This window comes from Bubalus bubalis, chromosome 4 (assembly GCF_019923935.1).
Source record: "Bubalus bubalis isolate 160015118507 breed Murrah chromosome 4, NDDB_SH_1, whole genome shotgun sequence".
Classification (NCBI taxonomy): Eukaryota; Metazoa; Chordata; class Mammalia; order Artiodactyla; family Bovidae; genus Bubalus; species Bubalus bubalis.
In genome coordinates, this window is record NC_059160.1 from 52,627,480 (window position 1) to 52,653,309 (window position 25,830).

Here is a 25,830-nt window from a genome sequence, read left to right on the forward strand (position 1 = left end):
AGTCATAAATGTGTATGAGTAAAAGGCTGATTTGGAGCAATATACCAATCATATATGATGATTTAAAGTTATATTCTCAGAAACTCTGCAATGATAGAACACATTATGATAGAATATTAGAGTGGAGTACAAAGATGTGTGTACAATGTGAGGTCACCTATGTACACTATATACATAGAACAATATCAGTAGCAAATACACAAAATGTTTTTTTCTGGATGATATATGATGGGTGATACTTAATTATCTACATGGTTCTCTATCTTCTAAAATCTGTAACTGGCATATATTCTTTTATAAACAAAAACAAATCTTTTTGTGATGTCGAAGCAAATTATTTTTTATAGCAGTCTTATTAGGATGTCATGTACCTACGATACGATTCACTCACTCAGTTTCCCATTCAGTGGGTTTTAGTGTCATCAAAACCACTGTTCAGCCATCACCACAATCAACTTTAAAACATTTTCATCACCCCCCCAAAGAAACTCTATGCCCATTAGCATTCACTCTGTTTCTCTCCATCCTGCCATTTCTAGGCAACCACTCAATCTAGTTTCCGTCTCAAGGGGTTTGCCTGTTCTAGACATTTCATTTAAATTGAGTCCTACAATGTGCAACTCTTTGTGACTGGCTTCTTTCACTTAGCATCATGTTTTCAAGGTAAAGCTAATTACTCTTGTGCTTTAATTTACTCATTTTGTTTACGTCATGCTAACTTTTATTTATCATAAGGTGTAACGTCTTTTTTCCCCCTTTACTTCTAGAACTGGTTCCTTCGATTATGAACAACTTGTTAAATCCAGATGCCATCTTCTCAAACAATGAGATGAGCCTGTCAGACATTGAAATCTATGGCTTTGATTATGACTACACCTTGGTGTTTTATTCAAAACACCTCCACACACTGATATTTAATGCTGCTCGGGACCTTCTCATCAACGAACACCGGGTAAGAGCACAGGGACTTCCAGTCTCCCCGCCCGCCCCCGTAGGGATTTGAGCTGATCTGGTCTCATGCCCGGCACAGTAGATGTCACTTAGTAAATTGTTGCTGAATGTATGAGTAGATGTGGTTCCATTCCAAATGACTATCTGGAAAATAGTTTTTTTTTAAAAATACTTTTTTGAGTTATGATTGACATGTAAAAAGCTATATATATTTACACATATATACACATACATATGTATATACACACATATATATATAAAGCTCACTGAGTTTTGGGATAAGTGTATAAACCACCATCAAGGTCATAAACTATCCATCACTTACCTAAGTTTCCACCTGCTCCCTTATTGTTATTGTTGGGTGTACGCATGTGTGTGTGGTGCAGTACTTAGCTAAGATCCACCCATTTAGCAAATTTCAAGTATAGAATACAATATTGTTAGCTATAGGTACTATGCTGTATAATAGATCTCCAGAACTTATTTATCTTGCCTAACTGAAACTTTGTACCTGGAAGGTAGTTGTATGTTTAAAAAAATCTTTAGATGTCTCTGATAGAAGACTGTACCAAGTTACTCATTAGTGGAGATTCAGCCGTGGTCATTTGCTCTATGAGCTCTCACAGAGCAAGTGACACAGGTCCTCCCAAAGTCTGATGAAGGGGCAGCCTGTTAATTTCTGGTTAGAAGGGATTCTTCAAATCATGGGCAATGTTTTGCCCTCATCAGTGAACTAAATTGCATTCTTAGATAAGGAATATTTGAATGTCTTCTGATGCTTAGTATTGCTGAGAGCTTATAATAAAGAAGGAAGAAAGAAACACTCTAAACTGAACGTCGTTTTCTCTAGTCTAGTTGGAATACATTTCAGGAACCAGGATGAGAAGCATCTTCAGAGGTCGTCTGGACCAGGGCCCTTTGAAAACCCCCCACAGCATTCCAAGAGAGGTGACTGGAGGGCATCCCTCCCAGAGGTGTTCTGAACTTGGGGAGTTCTTGCACCGATACCTGCTTTTTCCTTCATTGTCCCTTCGCACATTCCTTCATCCTTTAGTCAGTGCCTCTTCTGTGCTGAGCTGTCATGGAGCAGGCCGGGTGAAGGTGAGCAGGACACAGGTGCTGCCCTTGGAGAACCAGCAGTCTAGTGGAGGTGTCTGTCCTGTGGGCAGGTAAATTATGAAGCCTCCACCTGGTGGTTTTCCCTACTTTCTTCAATTTAAGTCTGAATTTGGCAATAAGGAGTTCATGATCTGAGCCACAGTCAGCTCCTGGTCTTGTTTTTGTTGACTGTATAGAGCTTCTCCATCTTTGGCTGCAAAGAATATAATCAATCTGATTTTGGTGTTGACCATCTGGTGATGTCCATGTGTAGAGTCTTCTCTTGTGTTGTTGGAAGAGGGTGTTTGCTATGACCAGTGCATTTTCTTGGCAAAACTCTATTAGTCTTTGCCCTGCTTCATTCTGTATTCCAAGGCGAAATTTGCCTGTTACTCCAGGTGTTTCTTGACTTCCTACTTTTGCATTCCAGTCCCCTATAATGAAAAGGACATCTTTTTTGGGTGTTCTAAAAGGTCTTGTAGGTCTTCATAGAACCATTCAACTTGAGCTTCTTCAGTGTTACTGGTTGGGGCATAGACTTGGATTACTGTGTTATTGAATGGTTTGCCTTGGAAACGAACAGAGATCATTCTGTCATTTTTGAGATTGCATCCAGGTACTGCATTTTGGATTATTTTGTTGACCATGATGGCTACTCCATTTCTTCTGAGGGATTCCTGTCTGCAGTAGTAGATATAATGGTCATCTGAGTTAAATTCACCCATCCCAGTCCATTTGAGTTCGCTGATTCCTAGAATGTCGACGTTCACTCTTGCCATCTCCTGTTTGACCACTTCCAATTTGCCTTGATTCATGGACCTGACATTCCATGTTCCTATGCAGTATTGCTCTTTACAGCATCGGACCTTGCTTCTATCACCAGTCACATCCACAGTTGGGTATTGTTTTTGCTTTGGCTCCATCCCTTCATTCTTTCTGGAGTTATTTCTCCACTGATCTCCAGTAGCATATTGGGCACCTACTGACCTGCCTCTTGAGAAACCTATATGCAGGTCAGGAAGCAACAGTTAGAATTGGACATGGAATAACAGACTGGTTCCAAATAGGAAAAGGAGTATGTCAAGGCTGTATATTGTCATCCTGCTTATTTAACTTATATGCAGAGTATATCATGAGAAACGCTGGACTGGAAGAAACACAAGCTGGAATCAAGATTGCCGGGAGAAATATCAATAACCTCAGATATGCAGATGACACCATCCTTATGGCAGAAAGTGAAGAGGAACTAAAAAGCCTCTTGATGAAAGTGAAAGAGGAGAGTGAAAAAGTTGGCTTAAAGCTCAACATTCAGAAAACGAAGATCATGGCATCTGGTCCCATCACTTCATGGGAAATAGATGGGGAAACAGTGGAAACAGTGTCAGACTTTATTTTTGGGGGCTCCAAAATCACTACAGATGGTGACTGCAGCCATGAAATTAAAAGACGCTTACTCCTTGGAAGGAAAGTTATGACCAACCTAGATAGCATATTCAAAAGCAGAGACATTACTTTGCCAACAAAGGTCCGTCTAGTCCAGGCTATGGTTTTTCCAGTGGTCATGTATGGATGTGAGAGTTGGACTGTGAAGAAGGCTGAGTGCCGAAGAATTGATCCTTTTGAACTATGGTGTTGGAGAAGACTCTTGAGAGTCCCTTGGACTGCAAGGAGATCCAACCAGTCCATTCTGAAGGAGATCAGTCCTGGGTGTTCTTTGGAAGGACTGATGCTAAAGCTGAAACTCCAGTACTTTGGCCACCTCATGCGAAGAGTTGACTCATTGGCAAAGACTCTGATGCTGGGAGGGACTGGGGGCAGAAGGAGAAGGGGACTGCAGAGGATGAGATGGCTGGATGGCATCACTGACTCGATGGACATGAGTCTGAGTGAACTCCGGGAGTTGGTGATGGACAGGGAGGCCTGGTGTGCTGCGATTCATGGGGTCGCAAAGAGTCAGACACGACTGAGCGACTGAACTGAACTGAACTGAATCACCTGGTGGAGCCCTACAGACATCTGAACAGAGAGCTAGACCTGTGTGGAGGATGGTTTGAACAGTTTTCTCTGCCCGAGAGAATTTCTCTGCAGGAATTCCTCCTGCCTAAGGAAAGAGCCAAGAAGGTGACATTTCAGTGGAGTCTGGAAGGAGTTTATCCACAGAGGTGGGCTGGGGGTGTGCAAGGGTGGACATGAGTAGCCTAGAAACCTAAATCATGAACACAAATGTTTTCTACCTGACTATTTGAGTCACGGGCTGGGTGTTATAATGGACTGTTATGCCCTCCAGGTCTTCTCTTTTCCCAGTTGGATTATTCTTGGTTTTCCCAGCCATTCCCCTTTGACCTCCTTTCTTTTTCATCATTTTGTGCGTCCTCTGGTTTATCCCCCTCAAGTATGAGGCTCCGAACTGAAGCTGTTCCTGCAGGTGGGGTCTGACTAGTGTGGAACAGGGGGTGACCATCGGCTTCCTGGTTCTGGATAGCAGACCTTCAGTACTGTTGTTAATGGGTCCATAAGTTTTGGGTCCTTGCCATTTGATGCAGTGTATTTCCTGATTCCCCTCAGCTTTTGGCTGTCAGTGGGATTAATAAGAAACTCATCTGTCCTTATTTACAATGCAGAAATGGTGCTTGCCCAAAGTAACATTCCCTCACCCACCAGGCTCTCCTTAGTTATGGCCACTTGATCAGAGGTAAACTCATCTAGCTACTCTCCACCCAGCTGCATGTCTCCATTTGTTCAAGAGATTCCCTTCTCTTCGATCTAACCTATGGACCTTTCCCTTGACTTTGAGGATGGCAGCAGAGTAAGAGTGAGGTGGTCCTGCCCTTGCTGGCCTGTCTGCCAGCTCGCCCCACCATCTCCCCACCTCCCTGCTAGAGAGTCTTTGCACTCCGAGCTGAAGGGGTCTTGCACTGCAGCTGGTGTTTGAATTCTAGGTCGTCTGCAGTGTTTGCTGTGACATTACTTATAAAACTTATTAAAAAAAAAATAAAATATCATGGCTGTGATATTACTTATAAAATGAAAGTCATTATGCTAACAGCACCCCGTCTGTTCATTGTCTGCTCGGTGCCAAAAGCACAGGCTCTGGAGCCTGACTTCTGGAGTATGAATCCTGGCTTTTACCACTTATCCTTTAGGTAATCTTGAGTAACACACTTAATGCTTCTGGGCCTCAGTATTGTCCTCTGTGAAATGGGCACAGCAGTAGTACTTTCCTCACAATGTTATTGTCATCATTAAAGGAGTTGATTTATGTGAAGTGCCTGGCACATAGAAAACACTCATTAAAGGTTAGCTATTACTACTGTTATTAGCTGTTGCTACTGTTATTGCTAATCTGTGTGACAGCCCTGCAGATAGATAGTGTCTCTGTTTTACAGTTGAGCAAACTGAGACTTACAGAGTCCAGCTAGTAGTTCAAAGCCACAAGACAAGAAAGAAGGCAGAACCAGAATTTGAACTTACAAAAAAAAAATTCATTTATTTATTTATTTCTTGGCCAAACCACATGGCGTGTAGAATCTTAGTTCCCCAACCGGGGATCAAATCTGTGCCCCCTGCATTGGAAGGGTGGAGTCTTAACCACTGGGCCACCAGGGAAGTCCTCGAATTTGAACTTCAATCTGTCTATTTGCAAGGCACAGATGCTGTCTTCTGTTTACATTGGCCCTTGTGGGATTAGTAACACCTTTTCTTTCTATCCTATGGGTTTATTGTTCAGATAAAAATAAAATATTCATGAAGATTAAAAATTTATGAACTTTGAGGGCAAAGAGAGATGAAATAAGGGAAAGAAAGGTGTACTCATTCTGATTGGAGAAGCTTCTTGATTTAAGATAGTTGAAATTTCATTCCCATTATGTCTGTTTGTTGCTTTAATAAAAGAAGTATGTCCTAACACTAATTATATCAGACATATTAATAGAGGCAATTATGCTTATGCAAATTTTTCTCTGGTTTTGGATCTGAAAATGATTCTTCCACGATGCTGTTGGAAGCACTGAGTGTGGTTCCATTTTTTTTTTCCTGCTAAAGACTAAAAGTACTTGAGAAGATGAGAGACATCTGCTTTTGAGATGCACAGTAATAGAGCAGCAAGTTTGCAATTTAGCATCTTCCCTAAAAGCAGATGTGAATGTTCCAGCCTCTTCATAATTATCCATTCTCTCGTCTTTTGTTAAAAGAGAGTGAGAGTTTTTTTTTTTAAGATTTATTTATTTTTTCAGCTGTGGTGGGTCTTCATTGCTGCATGCAGGCTCTCTCTCCCTGCGGTGAGGGGGGTGGATGGGGGGGTGGGAGTGGGGTGGGGTGGGGCGGGTGGGGCGGGGGAGGGCTACTCTTCGTTGCGGTATGCAGGCTTCCCATTGCAGTGACTTCTCTTGTTGTGGAGCACGGACTCTAGGGTGCGGGCTTCAGTAATTGTGTCTCCATGGCACATGGGATCTTCCTGAACCAGGGATGACTCTTAATCTCCCTTCGGGTGCTGCACTGTATGAGAGGAAGTCAGTCTCTGCAGCTGTGAGCTCTCTTTTCACTCATTCAGAAGAATATTCAATGGAAATATGTCCTGCCTCCATCCACTTCTCACCTCCCACGCTGCCTCCACCCTGGTCTACGCCACCATCACCTCCCACCCGATGGTGCAGTAGCCTTAAACTAGGCCCCTTGCTTCCATTCATGCCCCTTAGTCTGTTCTTCATTAGGCAGCAAGAGTGAACCTTTAAACACTAGTCTTCTCACTTTTGGACTCAGAATCCCCCCGCGCCTTCCCATCACGCTTGGGGTGACACTGAAGGCCTCCAGTGCTCCTGGACCCCCGGCTTCCTCACCCACCTCGCTCCTCCCACCCTCACTCACTGCGCTCCAACCACAGCAGCCGCCTGGCTACTCCTTGAACCGCCACACACGCTCCTACCTTTGGGCCTCTGTGCTTTCCAGTTCCTCTGGTGGAATGTCCTGCCTGGCTCCAGGTAGCCTGAAGCCTTGCTCTTTATTTTTTTTTTCCCCCAGATTTCCAAACCCTTTACTTACCACTATGAAGCACTGTACAAGTGTTGATTTGTTTTGCCTGCGCACCATAGGATGGAAACTTCTTAGGGGCAGAGATGGTGTCAGTTTAAAAAATTTTTTTTTTGATATGTTGTTATTGTTTTAATTTTTTTGGCCATGCCGCACGGCATACAGGATCTTAGTTCCCTGACCAGGGATCGAACTCATGCCCCCTGCGGCAGAAGTTCAGAGTCTTAACCACTGGACCACAAGGGAAGTCCTGATGGTGTCAGTTTTGTTCACTACTGCATTCCTAGGCCTTGGCACAAAGTACGTGCTCAGTAAACACTTGACATACTCGTTGAATTCCACCTGTTAAGAGAGTATCATGATGCAGGTAGTTTTGTCCTGGCTTCATGTTCTGTGTGGATTTTGGAGAACTTTGTTTCTATACGCTTTTGCTCTCCTCTAATTAGACTCATAATTTAGGTTACTTTAAATATCAAACTGAGACCTCTGGAAAGCAGATATATCATATTTATAGGCATTGGGACCTCAGGAACTCACAGGCAGTGTCGTAATGTGGAGGTTCGCAGCTCTGTCCAGAGCTCCGTGATTGATTATCCAGGAAGGGGGCCATGTGGACAGGCTACAGAATTTTAGAAATTATGCACAGGGAATTGCTGGGTTTCTCTGCAGCATTTTAGTATTAACTTTACTTAAAGCTGTAAAGGACAGTTCTGTAGCATTTTAAGGGGAAACTTTGATCTTTGCCTGCACACACTAGCCTGTCCAGATTGCACTCAGATTGAGAACAAATCTAGGAACTGAAGGAAACCCAGACAAAGCCCAAATCAGAAGATTTTTAATAAAACCCCAAGTAAAGGTCTTTTATTGTTTATAGTTCTTCTGCTGTCAGGGACACCAGTCATTTTCATGACACGTTGGGTGAGTCATGTTTTTCTGGCTGGTGGGCACTTCCTAAGCTCTATGAGTCCAGAAAATCTAGCCATAGGCCATTGGACACATGTGTCACTTCCTGGCTGATGGGAGTGTCTTTGACTTCCTCGACTAGATGTTACTGTTAATGGTGTTCCCAACCAGAGTTTCCGTGTATGTGTGTCTGTGTGTGAAGTGTATTAGTAAAAATGAAGGACCATACACTGTGTGCAGGATTCTTGGAAACGCCCAGGAGTGGAAATAGCATTGAGTGAGATTTCTTGGCACATGTGAAGGGTGTTAGATAAATGAGCTCAAATGTGACATTTGACTCAGCGCTCCCTGCAGTTTGGCTGGAATTACTCATTGCGTGTGGGTCAGCCTGGTGATTCCAGGAGGTGTTCTCGCACACGCGTGACCTTGGCTGTGCACGAGGAGATGGCAGTGCAGTCACGCAGGGGGGCTGCCGTGCTGGTTGATGGTTGTCTAGGCCTTTACATAAGCAGATTCCATCATGATTGGGAGATTGTGGGGACACAGCCTCCCTGGACTCAGGACTGGATATTCTGGCTGGTAGGTCCATGTTCTGAGCGCAGGGGCAGTGGGGAGACCCTGACCCCCATGCCCCTCCACATCCCTCTTGTGTGGCCTGGGCCAGGTTGTCTCATCAGAAGTCTCTGAGGTCCCTTCTGTTAAATGGGCATGGTGGGGCCTGCTGCCTGTGGGGTCACTGGTATTCTACTTCTGAGATCTGGGGAGAGAGGAAAGTAGTGGATAAAGAAGGGGCTGGGATTTTTGTGTAGTAGGAGGGACAGGTTTATGACTAGGAAATAGCAGGGGAGCCAGGCCACGCGTTCTGAACCAGCATTGGAGCCATAACAGGGAACCATGTGCTGAGACAGGGTGTCTCTGGCCCCAGGGGGAGGAAGGCTGTATCGATGGCCAAGGGATTCCTGCAGCTGAGGGGAGAATAGAAGACTGGGGAGGTTGGGGGGCTGAGGCCTTCCCTGTGTGTGGGCAGATAAAGAGGAGGGGGATCTGTGGCCTGGAGGCACTTGGCCTGAAGCAGGAGGCCAGCTGCGGTCCATCTCTTCTGACCACAGCTTCCTACCCAGGTGCACCAGCCTCCTCAACCTCCAAACAAAGGCCAAGTGTGGATGCTATCTTGACCTTGACCTTAGTACATCGTTAGCTAAAACCAGTTCCTTTCTTCCTTCTTAGTATCCCGTGGAAATCAGGAAGTATGAGTATGACCCAAACTTCGCAATTCGTGGACTGCATTATGACGTGCAGCGGGTAGGTGTAATTCTCATGTTTTTCTACAGTTTAGCACGTTCGGGAATAAAATGTATTCTTGGTGCTTTTCTTTGCTGCATGCATAAATTGATTTGAAATTATATTCTCCGGGGCTGCAGAACTAAATTATCCAAAACACTTTTGGATGAAGTCTTTTTCAGGAGACTGTATATTGGAAGAGCATGAATGCATTTAGCCACTGGGCAATACTACTTATGTCCAAATAGTCAACTTCGATGTTTTGAGGAGGAGATGGTTGTCATATTTTTTTTTTTTTTTTTTTGCAGACAGGTCATTTCCTTAATGGGCTGCATGGTGCTTTAATTAGCAAGCAAACCTTTCAAAAACATACAGTGTGTTTGTTTGTGTATGACGACTTAATGTTGATAGGATTCACAGTGACACCTGGAACTTTCATTAAATGTGCAATTTGTGGTGCGTTAATTTACCTGCATGTGCTTGTGTTTTTGAAGGCGGTCTTGATGAAGATTGATGCTTTTCATTATATCCAGCTGGGAACCGTCTACAGGTAAGAGTACAAGGAGGTAAATTTAACCCCCTCCCTCTCAAGTAAGCAAAGTGCTTTGGCTTTCAAGACTCCCTGACTGCTTAGTGTCGGGGGCCTGCAGTGTGTATCTGTAAAGCATTCATTCATTTGCCCGCTCCATCCGTCATTTAGGAGCATTGATCGGGCCACTACCATGTTAGATGCTAATGGTTTGGCTTGTGAGGATGTCCTTAGGGGGCTTGGAGCGTAGGTGGGAATCCACACAAGGAAACCAGTGCGTGCAGTCCACAGTGACCCAGGCTACGATGGCTGTGTGCTCAGGCCACTGGGGGCCACTTTGGAGGACTCTGGGGAGGACGAGCTCTCCAGAGGCGATGGTGGCCCCCTGAGTGAGGGTCCTGCAGAGGAGGTACGGAAGGATGGTGGGGGCAGGTCGTTCCCACTGTGATAATTGAGTGGTTTGGACATTGTCTCTTTTCTTCCTGTTTATTAGAATTAGTAGAAGTACTGAGCTCAGTGAGAGATCTTTGTAACTTTGAAATAAAGGGTTTTGCCTTTTCTAATTCTCAAATTTGGGGATGCTTTTGAGGATTGTGGTTTGTGTGTGTGTGTATATAGGGATGTGAGAGTGTTAGTCACTCAGTCGTGTCCGGCTGTCTGTGACCCCAGGTACTGTAGCCCACCAGGCTCCTCTGTCCATGGGATTCTCCAGGCCAGAATACTGGAGTGGGTAGCCTTTCCCTTCTCCAGGGGACCGTCCCAACCCAGGGATCAAACCTAGGATTCCCACATTGAAGGCAGGTTCTTTACCATATGTATAAATATTTATACATTTATACATACGTATGAATATTTGATATTTTCTTTCTGTTCCTAAATAATGTGCTCATACTTCTGTTTCCTAACTTATTAATTTTGGACATTGTCCCTGCTGTGAGGACTGAGGACTTGGCCCTCCCGCACATGCAGCCCCGTCTCCAGCCTCATTTTCCTAACCTCATTACGATCCCTCTCTGCTTGCTTCACTGTCTTGTTTGCATTATGATTCCACAGGTCGTGTTCATTCTTAAGCAAGTAGTGCATTGTTTTCTTTCTTGTGCAGCATTTGGTTTTTCCTAGGTTTAATAATAACCTCGGTTTTTATTTGCTTAGTTTCCTATGTAGCTATCTAGTTTTCCCCCTAACTGTTCCTTCACAGATATCAAGCAGGCATTTATTTCCCCACAACTCAAATGTTTTACATAATCTCTCAGTTACTTTTTTTTTTGACTACTGCCTCCTACTCTGATCTGCTCTGATTGCTCATCCAGGGACTTCAGTTTGCTACTTTTTCTGTTTCCTGGCTCTCATCTCTTCCTCTTTCTAACTTTACTCCCTCATTTTGCTAGAGCACATCCTACAGTAGCTTCCTGGTGCCTCTTATGACTGAGTCTTTCTGGGGATCTGTGGTGGTTCATCAGTTCCTCTCTTTGGGGTCCCATTGCAGGCTCTGTTCTCAATGATGTTAAGTCAGGGGCCTCCTTTCACCGTTTTCTAAAAACATGTTGAAATGTCTTATGTGCTGATGTCTTTGCTCTTATTTCCTTTGACCTTTTGAGCAATTTATTCTTTTACTGTCATTTTAATGGTGTTTCAAGAGGGAGAAGAGGTGGTGGTGGTGATGTAAATAATAATAGTAGTAGTAATAATAAATAGAAACTCAACAATGTTGAGTTTTGCAGTGCAACAGATACTGCCGTAAGGGTTTTGAGTTAACTCATTTGATCCTCAAAATAATCTTATAAGGTAGGTACTGCTATTGGTCCCAAAGAGGTTAATCAGTGACTTGCCCAAGGCCACACGGAAATAGAATTCAGACCCAGACAGTCTGGCTCCTGACTGTGCTCTTGGCCCCTGTGCAGCATTTCTGAATGTCTGAGGGCTAACTGGTAGTCTTCAGCAGATCTTTCGAATCTGTCTGCCATCTGCTTTTGGACTCACACACTTACCGCTTCTCTCCTGGGCTCCTGTGGTTTTTTGCAGCACAGCCCACAGACTGGACGTTTTGCTAGACTGATTTACCTAAAGCATTGCCTTCAACAACCCTCTTGTCTCTTCTGAATCCTGGATGGCTCCCCATTGTCTAAGAAATGGAGCCCAGATCTCTTCAATATTCCATCAACCTTCTCTAAACCCTTAGCTTTCTCCTCTTCCATACACAGCTCCTTCACTTCCTTGATTGGTTAAAACTCTTGGTTGCAAGTGGCTGAGACACAACTCAAGCTGGCTTAAACAAAAACCCAGTCTGGACTCACTAATGGTGTAGTCCAGGGACAGATTTGGTTGCAGGTGTAGCTGGCTCCAGAGGCCCAAATGGTTGTTGTCAGTGCTCTTTCTGTCTCTTGACACTCCTGCTGTCTGGGTTTGCTCACAGCAGGCACCTCCACGTGGTGAACCCTGGCAGTACCAGGCTTCCACCCTCAGCTCCAGGTCAAGCAGAGAAAGGGAGTTATTCTTTCTAACAGTTTCAGCCAGTCTCAGAGGGAGTGGATGCCAGATTTGTGCAAATAGCAGATAAATACCTTTCCTCTGAGTTCTCCTTTTCACTGCTCTGCATCTGTGCAGGCTGGCATTCTTCCAGGATGCGGTTTTCCTTCCTTTCTGCTTCTTGAAATCTCACTCATCCTTCTGCACGGCTGACAGGTGGCAAGGCCTCTCCTTACCCTCTCAGCTTGACATGGTCTTTCTTTCCTCTCTTCTGGGCCACACCATCCTGTGGCTCCTAATTAGCTTGTTCCTTTTTCTCCAGATAAATTGTCTATTATGTTAGAGGTATAGATTGGACTAGGTAGGAGGAGCCACTGAGGCATTTAAAGGGGAAGGAGTGCTCAGGTTGAGGTCCTGGGAAGATCACTGGGGCCTCAGTGCTGAGAAGGGGGTGTGGCGGCTGAGGCAGCAGGGGTGTGTGTGTGGCTCTGGAGTCACGCTTCCTGAGTGTGAACCCCAGCCCTGCTGCTCTCTAAAATGGGCATGATTCCAACACCCACCTCAGGGTGGCTGGTTGTTTGGACTAGAGCAGGCTTGGAACATCATGTGCGCTAAGTTGCTTCAGTGATGTCTGACCCTTTGCGACCCTGTGTACTGTAGCCTACCGGACTCCTCTGTCCATGGGATTCTCCAGGCAAGGATACTGGAGTAGGTTGCCATTTCCTCCTCCAGGGGATCTTCCCGACTCAGGAATCGAGCCTGTGTCTCTTACAGATCCTGCATTGGCAGGCGAGTTCTTTCCCAGCGGCACCTGGGAAAATGTCCCTTTCCTCCTCTCGCCCCTCTGAAGGGATAATGAGTGAGCAAAATGAGGGGAAGAGTGCTCACACCTCAGCCTCGCTCCCCTCTGAGCCCCGTGCCTTTGCATCCCCCCCCGTTGGGTGGCTTTCAGGTTGCATGTGGGCTGTGCAAATGAGCACTGCTGGGCCGAGGGGGAGACTGACTTCCCACCAAAGGCCTGTTAAGCACCCACATTTTAAGTTCTCTTTAGGAATCTGGTGAAAAGCTAGGGTTGTTCCCACCGTAGCCATAGTGCGGAACTTGGATGGCGTTCTCCATGCACTGGGTGCCGTTCTCTTTATAGCAACTCATTTAATCTTCTCAGCAGCACCAGGAAGTGGGTACTGGTTTTGCTGCTCATTTAAAAAATGACACTAAGACCCAAAGAGGTTAAATTACTTGTTCCTTGTCCAGGTAATCCCTCAGCAGTTGAGGGAGCTGGGATTTGAAGCCAGGGCAGACTCGTTCAGATCTGTGCTCCTACCCTGTATTTCTCAGAAACACACGGGGTGTGTAAAGTAGTTTTCACTGTGACTTCAGCTCTGGTTTAGGCCACATGCAGGTGCAGTTGACTGTCCATCTGAGCCCGGCTCTAGCAGGTCTGTGTGTTGTGGGTACTGCCTGCAGCAGAATTCAGCTAACTGTGGCCCCCTGAGTTCAGTGTGCCTTTTGAGCTGATACTTGGTTTTGTGGACCTTAAAGCTGTGGCTGGTGTGGCCACATGCCTGGACATGTGTCCTGGAGGTGGCAGTGGCTGCTGAAGGACTGGAAGTGTGGTCCTCGTGTGGGGAAGGAAAGGTAGTTCACCCGGCAGAGTTCCTTTTCACTGTGTTGAGTCTCTTTCTAGGTGTTAGATCCTTCAGGCTGTGTACTGCTTACTGCTGCTGCTTTAGCCAGAGTGGTTTCCAGGGTCACTGTCTAGAAGAAGCTGGTGTGGTCCCGGTGTCTTATCTGATTTCTGGAGCAAAGATGGAAGGGAAGCACAGTGCTTTTTTGTTTTCAAAGGCCAGTAGTTGTTTCAAGTTAATCAAGATCGAATGCAAAACATCAGTGAATCCCCTTGGATATTTTTAAAAGTAAGACAAGAGTGGAGAATGGAGGAAAGAGGCCGAGATGATGTTTTCATTAAAGCTACATGTCAAATATAAATTATGTTTTATATGTACTTTAATATTGACCAGTGATTTTGTGTGATAAGCTGTATGAGTAACTGAAATTTGAGCTGAGTTATTTTTACACCGATTGTAGCACGGCCTGGTATTGCCATCATTCATTCTGTGGTTTCCTCACCACTGGTGTCTGTTTCTCTGGTGCCTTCTTAGAGAAGGGGGCAGGGAACAGACATTTCCCTTCACAGTGCTCTAGAGGCGATTCCAGGGGAGGACGTCTGAGACCAGTAAGTTGCGGGTGAAAGCACCTGCTCGAAGCACAGGCGCCGGAGGCAGGGGTAGAATCTGGGCCACTCACATGTCATAGTGTTTGTTCCCTCTGTTCATAGGAGCTGGATTCATTTACAGATTCTGGTGCAGCCCCCAGAAGCAGGCCGGTGGTGCATGTTACCTCTGCTTTTTACAGATGGGGAACCTGGCCCTCACTGTGATACAGCATTTGGGATCATTCCCTGCTAGAGGTGGTGTCCGGCATCCTGACGTGGGGGTTAGTCCACCTGATCCTGGTGCCTGACTCTTTCTGCGTCAGCACTGATCTTCTTAGGGTAGAGCATCGGAGGGCAGGAGAGTGATGGGGACAGACCAGCCTCTCTCCCTAACGTAGTAAAAACATAAAAACAAAAACAAAAACAAACACACACCCAAAGCAAGTCATTAGGAGACCGTGTGCCTTGTTAAAGGAGGCAGTGTGATGTGGTGGTTGCAGAGCCCTGGAGCCAGTCCTGACCCAGCACTTTCTACCTTGGTGACCTGGAGCAGGATCTGTGACCTTTCTGTGCTTTGGTGGCTTCTGCTGGACATTGGGAAGAATAATAGTGCCTCACTCCTAAGACTGCTGAGAATGCAGTGAATGAGGGTGTGGAGTTCACTTCCGGCATCCAGTGGGTACCATGTGGTGTCCGCTGCTGTCCTCCCGCTCTCACTTCCAGCAGAACGATAGCAGTAGTAATGGTAGCAGCGCCATGCCTGTTATTTGTAGCGTTACCAGTGGCACCACCTCCTGCTTCCTTGTGACAACAGCGTCTTGCACCTCAGTTGAAAAATTTCAGCAGTCACTGGAGGTCTGAATATCACTGCTGTCTGTCTCTAATTGATGCTAACTGCCCTGCCTGTGATTTTCCCAGAGGCCTCAGTGTGGTCCCCGATGAGGAGGTCATTGAAATGTACGAGGGTTCCCACGTGCCTTTGGAACAGATGAGCGACTTTTATGGGAAGGTAATGAGAAATTATTTATTTAAAGCAACCTATCTTTTTCCTTTACAAAATGTGGCCTGGTAGCTTTAGGATCTTAAACTACTAGACTCTTTGCTCACAAGGACTCAAGAAGGCAATTGAGGTTGTGTTTTGAGAGACCCTCGATTTGAGATAGGTGAGTATGTTCGAGTCGCTCCTGGTTCTTTCATGGTTCTCCTTTCTCGGCCCTTCCTCCCTACCTGCTGAAGGCTCTTTGCGCCTTCCTTGTAGCCCTCCCCCATCGGCCACCACCTCCCCAGGCGTGTCCCCACTCTCTGGAGGAGTCGCTGGGGTCGTCACTGGAGCAGCTGCTGCCTCCCCGAGATTAAGAGCAGGGCAGCACGCTGCTCTGTGCCTAAGGGAGGCCTCTGCCTTTCTAACTTTTGTGGTCCTCTTTGCCTTAGAATTTTTGCTTCTTGTCTGTTAGATGCAGTCTCTTATTTGTGTTACCAAAATGCAAGGAAGATGCCTAGTCACCTGGTAAACTTAGTCTTATAAATCGCAAGTGTTCAGGGAAAGGCTCTTTTCCAAGCTCCCATGTGGGCTTTTGACGGGGTGGGAGTGGTGGTGCTCAAATTCAGGAGAGTTAGTGGCTTTTTGTGTCATTCACATGGGCAAAAATCAATTTACTGCCTTTCCTCTGTGTATGATGAAAGAGTGTGAGCTGAAAATTGGATGGAACCCAAAGGAGAACAGAAAGGGAAGGCTGGCTAGACTTTTGAGGGGAAGTCAGGGCATTTCCTTGGAAAGCCCATTTGCACTTAGACTGAGACATCAGCTCTGCCATGAAGGACAAGAAACAGGGTGAACTTTTTTACTTTATTATTAGAGTTTTTCTTTCCTTGTGGGGAGGGAGCCAGATGTTGATGACCAGGATCCCCTGGGTGGATGTAAAGTCTGCTGTGGTGTTGGCTCCCTTGCTAAAGCCTCCCTCCCTGTCTGCAGAGTTCCGGAAACACCATGAAGCAGTTCATGGACATCTTCTCCCTGCCCGAGATGACCCTGCTGTCCTGTGTGAACGAGTACTTTCTGAAGAACAACATCGACTATGAACCTGTGCACCTGTACAAAGACGTCAAGGTTGTCTGGACATGGGGGGGTCACCATGCTGCGCCTCTTCCAGCTCCTCAGAAGTAATAGAATCTTTGGCTTCCATTGTCGGCTGGGTGTTTGAGATCGTCCTTCGTCTCGAATCTCTTTTATTTGCCATTTAACCTTGGAAATCCTAAGAAAGGGGTTAGGAGAATTAGAAATGAGTCAAATTGTTTGTTAAAAGAAGAGGGTACTTGTTACCTAGATTTCTGTGTGCATATACATACCCACATCATTTAAATAATTTTTTATTTATGTATTTTAATTTATGTTCACATTTACCTGTGTTTATAGATGCATTCTTTAAGCTGTCTGAGCTTTTTTCAGTACTTAAAAATGTGTTTATATATTGCTTATTTAATATATATTTTTAATGCATATTTCTAAGCATCTTTATATATATAAAATTTAAATACCTGTATTTTTAAAAGGGGCTTCCCAGGTGGCAGAGTGATAAAAAATCCACCTGCCAACACAGGAGGCTCAAGATTCGAAGGTTAAATCCCTGGGTCAGGACAATCCCCTGGAGAATGAAATGGCAACCTGCTCCGGTATTCTTGCCTGGAAAATGCCATGGACAGAGGTGCCTGGCGGGCTACAGTCCATGGGGTCCCAAAGAGTTGGACGTAACTGAGTGACTGAGCATGCAGACTTTTAGAAGATCTGTATATACATACTACAATGTTTTTATTATGTGTTCATGGGTAGGTTTAAATATTGACTGCCTCAAATCATGGGTTTTAGAAAATACAGGGTGAATTACAGTTTCTCAATATCAGTTTGGTATTGTTTTAACTAAATTTAAATATTTAATTTCCATTCTCTGTTTTGGCTCACACAGATACTTTATCTTTAAGAAGTTTTAAGAATTACTGGAGTTATGTAACCCTTAGCATTCATGAGGAAAGTTGTTTACTACAAAGTTCAGTTTTTACTATGAAGTGTTAACTACCTCTACATGTGTGTATTCAGGCACTATGTTCTGTGTTCAGGTACTGTGTTCCAGGCACTATTTTTCTGAATGCTATATGCCTATTAATTAATCAAATCCTTACAAGAATGCCATGAGATATCATCGCCTTCATTTTACAGATAGAGAAATTGAGGCACAGAGAGGCTGAGTAAGTCGCCCAAGGACATCCAGTTAGTAAGTAGCAGAGCCTGGATTTCAGGCCAGGAAGCTGCACTTCGGCTTGCTCTTAACCACTGCCTTCTGCCAATGTGTAGTTGAAACAGGCCTCTGCCGGAAGGTAATTGAGGTTGAGTTTACAATCAGGAGGTGCTTGTTGCTGACAGTAAGCACCTATCAGTTTTCCAAGGTTTTGTGGTTGTTTAGTCACTAAGTCATGTCTGACTCTTTTGCAACCCTGTGAATTGTAGCCCGCCAGGCTCCTCTCTCCATGGGATTTCTTATGGCCCAGTTTTTCCTGCAGCTCAGTCCTCTGCTACAGGCTCCAGAAAGTTTCGATGTGCTTCCAGGAGTGCCCACCTATGTAGTAGACCTGCCCAGAGCCCCCCTAAGAGCAGGGCTGTGCTTTGACACGTGCCAGGCATCAGGCTGCCACTCTGCCAGGCTCTTCCTTATGTCTGCCTGCTGGATCAAAGCTCTGCCTGCGTTCCGAGCTCCTTGACAGTTGCCTGCCTTTTGGTAGCACTGAAGAGGGGAGGATCCTATCCAATTGGTCTCTGCCTCTTTTTTTAGGGCACAGAATCTGTTGTCGGGGTCCAGAGAAGGGTGCAAAGATGAAAGCAGCAGTCCTTCCCCTTGTCGGGGTGACCTGAAATCACCTGGTCTTCATACGGCATATAAATGACTATTTATCCTGTGGGACTTCATTCAGAATTGTTCACACAAATTGCCTCCTCCAAGTGACTCTTTCGAAAATTGCACTGGAACCTGCTGCTATCACCATGGAAACTTAAGTTTCTTCCTGCCCATGATAAATGGACCAGAATGTAGATTTCATTTAGTGCCTTGGTTGCCAGGCTCTGCAGATAGACATTATCCTTCATGACCTTTCGCTTGTCCTCTCGCTCAGACTATCCCAGTTATACTCAGACCGATTAAAAACCTATCTTTTGACAGGATTCAATTCGGGACGTGCACACCAAAGGAATCATGTACAGAGCAATTGAAGCAGATATTGGTATGTACCAGATGTTATGTACATAGCAAAAGATCAGCATTTCCTTTTGTTGTATAATTTTGTAGGCTTATCACTCCAGGTGCTGAGCAGGGTCTGTACCTCTTCTTTAAAAAAGAAAAAAATTTATTTTTGGCTATGCTGGGTCTTCATTGCTGTGTTCAGTCTTTCTCTAGCTGTGGCGAGTGGAGGCTACTCTGGTTGGGGTTCGAAGACTTCTCACTGCAGTGTCTTCTCGTTGTGGAGCAAGGGCTGTAAAGCACACAAGATTCAGTGTGGCTCACGGGCTCTAGAGCACAGGCTCAGTAGTTGTGGCACATGGGCTGAGTTGCTTTGTGGCTTGGGGGATTTTAGCTCCCAGACCAGGGATCGAACCTGTGTCCCCTGTGTTGGCCGGCAGATTCCTAACCACTGGACCACAGGGAAGCCCCGCAGTACCTCTTCTGCATGCAGTGCAGGGACCTTGCCTCCTTGCACCTCACATGTCTCCCTCCCCTTTGTCTCAGAAGTTGACATAATCCTGACTCTAGAGGAGCTGGCAGCAACAGCCACTTAAGTTTTTCCCACTTAGACTGAAGAGGCAAGGTCTTGGTTACTGATTCACTGGGCACCAGTATACCGACTTGAACCAGGCGTCTTGAAGGCCCCAGACAGTGCTGGATCCATCTGCCCCCCTTAGGAAGTGCTTGCAGATTGGCTGACTTCACCCTGAAACCCTGTGTGCATTTTTCTCTTGCTCTTTAGAAAAGTACATCTGCTACTCTGAGCAGACCCGTGCGGTGTTGGCCAAGCTGGCTGATCATGGCAAGAAGATGTTTCTTATCACCAACAGCCCCAGTAGCTTTGTGTAAGTTCTTCTGTGTTTCCTGCCTAGTTTCTGGCTCACTTGCAATGTTCTGTGTATTTAAATAGTGGAAAATTTGAAAGAAAAAATCGCAAGAATAGTTAATCCCTTTAATGTTAGGCTAACCTGGCTGCCATGTTGTTCTAGGGACAAAGGGATGAGGTATATTGTTGGAAAAGACTGGAGGGACCTGTTTGATGTGGTCATCGTTCAGGCTGAGAAGCCCAACTTCTTTAATGATAAGCGGCGGTAAGTGTCTGTCTTTTTAGAGACCAGATTTTATTCATCTGATGCTCTGAATACTGAACTGTGTCTTGGTGATATTGTGGTAATGTGTCTTGGTGAATGAAATACAATTGGAAAATCACAAGCATCTGACATTATAGCTTTTGATACTTAACAAACCTCCAAACAAGTAATTGGAAAAAAGGTAGGATAAGTATGTACATAGCAGATAGCTTATTATTGAAACAGTTCTGGATTTAACTCAGGCTAGTCAGTCCTATGAGTCAGTCTTTAAGAAAATGATGGGCAGCAGTTAAAATCCAAACTTAACATCACATAGTAAATTAGATCTCTCTATGTGGGTGCATTGTGAAGTGTAACAGAATAGCCACAACAAACCACCTGGTGAGTAGCTCCTTAAATAGAACTCTAAATGGTGCACTAAGTGTCCTTAGATTTTGCAAAACTTCTCTGCAACACAGGTTTTGCATCAAATGGAGTAAATCTCTACCCAGACTTAGGTAAAGACTTTCTGCTGTGGTAGCTTTGGGAAAAAGTGGCATGGGAGTTTGGGTTGCGCTCTTAGCATTTAGTGGCGGGTGGGGTGAGGGTAGGATCAAGTGTCCTAAAATGTCTTTTTAACATCCGGGGCTAACCTGTTCACCAGGAGTGTATTAGTTGCTCAGTCGTGTCCAGCTCTTTGTGACCCATAGACTGTAGCCCAGTCTGCCACGATCCTCTGTCCATGGAGTTTTCCAGGCAAGAATACTGGAGTGCGTAGCCATCCCCTTCGCCTAGGAATCTTCCAAGTTAGAAACAAACATAGGTCTCCCACATTGCAGGCAGATTCTTCACCATCTGAGCCACCAGGGAAGTCATTGTCCCCAAATGTCAGTGGCATTGAGAGTTACTGCACTAGGATTATAAGAATGATTCATATTTGCGTAGTAATGGCCTACATTTGAAACACTTTTACCTACACTTCTCTGTCCTGCAATAGGTAACCATGCAGTCTTCCCTGCTGTGCTAGGTGATTTATTTTTTAACAGTAACACCATATCCATGATGGGATGTGTCTTTTTTTTTTTTTTTTTTCTATTTTCGAGATCTTTTTGAAGTGGACTATTTTGAAGATCTTTTTTGAATTTGTTACAATATTGCTTCTGTTTTATGTTTTGGTTTTTGGCTGCAAGGCATGTGGGAACTTAGTTTCCTGAGTAGGGCTCGAACCTGTACCCTCTTCATTAGAAGGCAAAAATCTCAACCACTGTACTGCCAGGGAAGTTCCTATGCTAGGTGATTTAAAGCTTGATAATTCGGTATCCTGTAGTCAGTGTTGAGTGGATTAAATTTCTCTTGTGATGCTAAATTCCAGTTTCCTGACTATCACAGTGATTCCTGGAAGAAAAGGCAAAACCAGGAACCATGTGCAGAGACTGAGAATGTAAGAGAATGTTCAATCTGTAGGTTTTAGAGTTAGATGTAGATGTGCCTGTAGCTGTAATCCCTGTCTGGCTGCTTGGTCACTGATAAAATGCTCTCTGGCCTTTTCTTTTTGGATCTCAGGGAGGTGGTCAGGGGAAGGACCTCATCTCCCCTTTCACCATGGACCTCCCTCCTGTGTCATGTTTATGCACAGTGGCAGGATGGTGTCTTAGATTATTAGATTTTCCCTGGAGGAACCCAGCACAGCTCACTCACTCTCACTCTAGATGTCTGGATTAAAAATCCTCTACCTGTATTCATCCTTCTGTTATTTATAATGATGAAGGTGAAGGAACATCCATATGAGAGGATATTATGCAGTCATTAAAAATGAGGTTTTTTTTTTAAAGGCAGTGAACGTATCTCCTGACTGTAAAAAATGATGTATGAATCACATGGGAAATTGCTCACAGCCTTGGAGAAGAGAAGATACATAGCAGTATCCAGAAATGATCCTCATTTTATATTCATAAAAAAGAGAAAGAGAACAGATACATAAAGAGCAAAAGATATGGACTGAACTCATGTGTTTCTACCTGGGTACTGGAATTATGGATGATTTTCTTTTTCTTTATTGTATTTGTCTACATTTTCCAGATGTTTTTTGCAGTGAGTTTATATTTTTCTCACCGGAAAAGCAGTTCAAATAAGTGTTACCTAAATAAAGAAAAAGGACAAATAAACCTTGTGTTTTTTTTGGAGTAGCACACCCAGGTTGAGGAATGAGGCCTTTGTTCTGTTTTTCCTATTTTCCATCATAAAATAATATGCCCGATTCTCTGATGTGTCTTGTATCTAGACTGGCTGCATTTCAAATGCAAAGCTGGATGAATGTAATAAGCAGTATTTCTATAAGCTTTATTTTTGGTAAAATGTTTTCTGCATGGTTGAATAAGTTTGGAAAATCTGGGTTAATGAAAGTTTCTTTGTAGGAGGGCTTTTCAGAACCATCGGTAACTTTTGAAGAGGGACATGTCTAAGGGCACAGTGTTTTCCAGATTCATCTGACTCTGGCGTTCGTTTTTCACTAGCCCCTTCTGGATCCCGTGGTCTGCAGCATGGGATGTTTTGCACGAAGCTGGGGAACGTGGTGGTGGGGTTTGGTTTGGGTTGTGGGGCTCGTTTCTCTCTCCGGGGGTAACCGTGGAGTCTTTCATCCAGCGCACAGCCTGCGCTGCTACCACACACGGTAACGTTTCCTGTTTCTGTCGTTAGACCTTTCCGAAAGGTGAATGAGAAAGGCGTCTTGCTCTGGGATAAGATCTACAAGCTGCAGAAAGGCCAGATTTACAAGCAGGTATCTCGTGACCCGTCTGTCCTCTTGGTCGCTGTGCTTTGTGATCAGGTATAAGGATTCACAGCTGGCATTCACTGAGGCTCACCGTAGTCAGGCACAGTCCTGGGGGCTCTGCTTGAATTGACTGTTTGTAACTTGGTGGCAGAATTTAAGCTTAAGTCAATATATTTTCAATGTGCTCTGTGTGAATTAACTAAGAATTGAGCAGCTTTAAAAAAATATATTTTTAAGCATATTTTCTATAGGATATAAAATTTAGAATGCCCGTAGTAAAATGGAAGTTTCTCTTTAAGAAGTGTTTAATCACATGGCATCTTACCCCAATTAGTAATTATTTCCTGATGAACTGTGTTTTAGGTACAGTTTTGATATATTTTGGTTTCATGTAAAGCTCTCCCATGTCGAGCAAATGATTGAATCACTGTCCATTTTTGTGTTACTGAAATTAGTTTTTAAAATTTTATCCTTTAAACATTTTATATTTGTATAATATTTATAACATAAAATTACAGAAGAGCATTGTATAGTTTTTTTTGAACTGTGTAGTACATTCCTTGTATTATATACTATCCAACTGGCTTATACCTGTTGTATATGTAACAGACTGATGGATTTGGCACTAAGTATATTTTCTAGGCCTGAAAGATTAGCTTGGATCAGCCATTCCCCATCTAGGAAGCTAGGGGATTAAGATGTAGCTAGCTGAAGAAAACTATTAAGAGGTAGCTAAAGCTTTGCTAAAGAATGTTTATCATGATGTTACTTACAAAATAGGTAGGAAGGTAAATGTCTAGTATCAGATAATTGATGAAACGAATCATGGGTAGGTCTCAGCTGCTGAAATTACATGGCAGGCGAATACTTATTGACATGGTCAATAAATTACAGAATGTTAAATGTAAAAAAAAGATCCTTAAGAAGGTATACAATGTGAATCCCTCCTGAAAAGTGCATTTGACTTAGAAGAAAGGGCTGAAAGATTTCACATATGTTTTTTATCTTAATATTTCGATACTTAAACTGTAAAAGCAAAAATATTTTAAGTTTAAAAAAAAAAGTAGGTATCTTGGGCCATGGGGTGTACAGGCCTTTTATCTGTCATATAATGCAATATAACACCTGTATTTTTCCGTTATTGCAGGGCAATTTATATGAATTTTTGAAGCTTACTGGATGGAGGGGCTCCAAAGTGTTGTATTTTGGTGACCACATATATAGTGACCTGGCGGTGAGAAATCTTATTTCCTATTTCTTTGTTGGGTACAGTGTTAGGCCCACTTATTGAGGAGTTTATTTATTATTTAAGACTATTTTCATGCTTTCATAAAAATGAGGACTGGGCCACATTTCTTGCTGCTTTTTCTTTCATTTCTCATATTTTACCAAACCAAATGAATCAGAGTCATGAAGTAGAGGAATTTTGGGAAAATGATGAAAATTAACAATTTACTCAGGTTATCAGAAAAAAATCTTTACTCAGGAAAAAGTCTTTCCATTTAAAAAGGTCAGAAATAAATGACAGTGTTTTTTCCTTTTCCTTTCTTTATTAAGCATCAGAAACATACAAATGGTCTGTAAAAGCTTATAAACATCAGTCTGGGTTTCTTTTGCCTGATAGTCATTTTGAAAGAGTACAAAATGTAAAAAGTACAATAGCTATTTCTAGGAAATGGCTAGTAGGTGAAAATGAGGCTTTCATGCCCTTTCGAATGACTGGAGTGTCTCAGGACTTGAATTATGACTTAATTTATAATTGGCACAGGAGTGAGTGAGTCACACTTATTACCACCCTTGGTTCCTTGTGGAATGAATATATATATATATATGTTTATATATAAATAAAATTCAGTTATACGAAGAGTGAAATACGTGACTGTATACAAAAGTGCTTAGTAAAATAGAAACCTAAAGTGCTCCTGTCAGGATGCTGGCACTCCCAGGATGTCCGACCAAGTGCCATGGCGTCACAAGACATAGCTCTTGCTGTGTGGTCTGTGGGCCTTGAGGAGATAACTGTGACCCTGGAGGCATGTGGGTGCTTGGCCCCGTGAGGTCCCCCCACAGAGAGACAGGTCCTAGTGCCGTGCGAAGCTTCACACTGCAGTTGCTTGTCCAGTGTTGTCCCCGTGACATTGGCATCACCCGGGAACTTGTTTGAACTGCAGATTCCTGGCCTCACCCCAGACCTGCCGAGTTATAAAGAAGCTCTAGGACTGGGGCCCAGCCGTGAGTGTTGTTCTCAGCTTTCCAGGCTAAAACTTGATGTCACGGTGTTGCTGGCCTCATGGAATGCGTTGTTTCGTCTTCCTCAGTTTTTGGAAGAGTTTGAGAAGGATTGGTGTTCATTCTTTTATGTTTAATAGTGAAGCCATCCAGTTCTGGACTTTTCATTGTTGGAAGGTTTTTGATTACTGATTCAGTCTTCTTCCTAGTAAGAGGTCTGTTCAGATTTACCAATTCTTCATGATTCAGTCTTGGTAGGTTGTGGGTTTCTAGGAATTTGTCCATTTCATCTAGATTATTCAAGTTGTTGGCATACAGTAGTTTACAGTCCTCTTTTACAATCTTTTTTTTTAATCTGTAGAATTGGTGGTAATGTCACCACTTAAATTTCTGATTTTAGTAATTTGAGTCTTCTTGTTTTCTTATCAAACTTAGTGGTTTTTCAATTTTGTTGAATTTTTTTTTTTGAAAAACCAATTCTTAGTTTTATTGATTTTTCTCTGTTTTTTTTCTATATTCTCTATTTTATTTATTTCTGCTCCGATCTTTACCATTTCTTTTTGTGCTGCTAGCTTTCAGTTTAGTTTGTTCTTTTTCTAGTTCTTTTAGGTTTAAAGTTAAGTTGTTGTTTTGAGATCTTTCTTTTTCAATCTAAATGGCTGGAGGTGTTAATTTTCATTTTAGTCTTGCTTTTTTTGTATCCCATAAACTTGGGTATGTTGTGTTTGCATTTTAACTTGCCCCAAGGTATGTTTCTAATTTTCCGTGTGATTTCTTCTTTGACCTATTGGTTGTTGAAGAGTGTGTCTTTTAATTTCCACATATTTCTGAATTTTTCAGTTTCTCCTTTTGCTATTGATGTCTAGTTTCATTCTTAGTGATAAGAAAATATACTTCATATGATTTCAGTCTTCTAAAATTAATCAAGACTTGTTTTGTGGCCTAAAATACAGCTGCTGCTGGAGAATGCTCCATGTGCATTTGAGAAAAATATTGTATTCTACTTTTGTTGGGTGGAGTGTTCT

At 43.6% G+C, this 25,830-nt stretch overlaps 1 protein-coding gene across 2 annotated transcripts in view; it reads left to right on the forward strand.

The window, feature by feature from the left end:
- The window catches only part of NT5DC3 (5'-nucleotidase domain containing 3), a 69,034-nt gene that overhangs the window by 24,356 nt on the left and 18,848 nt on the right, over nt 1-25,830 (forward strand). Inside the window, exons 2-12 of one of the 2 annotated variants that reach the window (XM_006077197.4) lie at nt 768-952; nt 9,205-9,279; nt 9,753-9,808; nt 15,387-15,477; nt 16,441-16,575; nt 18,674-18,734; nt 19,476-19,578; nt 19,723-19,824; nt 21,176-21,244; nt 22,501-22,582; nt 23,724-23,810. In XM_006077197.4, coding sequence (XP_006077259.4) covers nt 768-952; nt 9,205-9,279; nt 9,753-9,808; nt 15,387-15,477; nt 16,441-16,575; nt 18,674-18,734; nt 19,476-19,578; nt 19,723-19,824; nt 21,176-21,244; nt 22,501-22,582; nt 23,724-23,810 — 1,046 coding nt within the window. The remainder of the gene's footprint in view (nt 1-767; nt 953-9,204; nt 9,280-9,752; nt 9,809-15,386; nt 15,478-16,440; nt 16,576-18,673; nt 18,735-19,475; nt 19,579-19,722; nt 19,825-21,175; nt 21,245-22,500; nt 22,583-23,723; nt 23,811-25,830) is intronic. The other variant, XM_025283621.3, reaches the window with a different exon arrangement.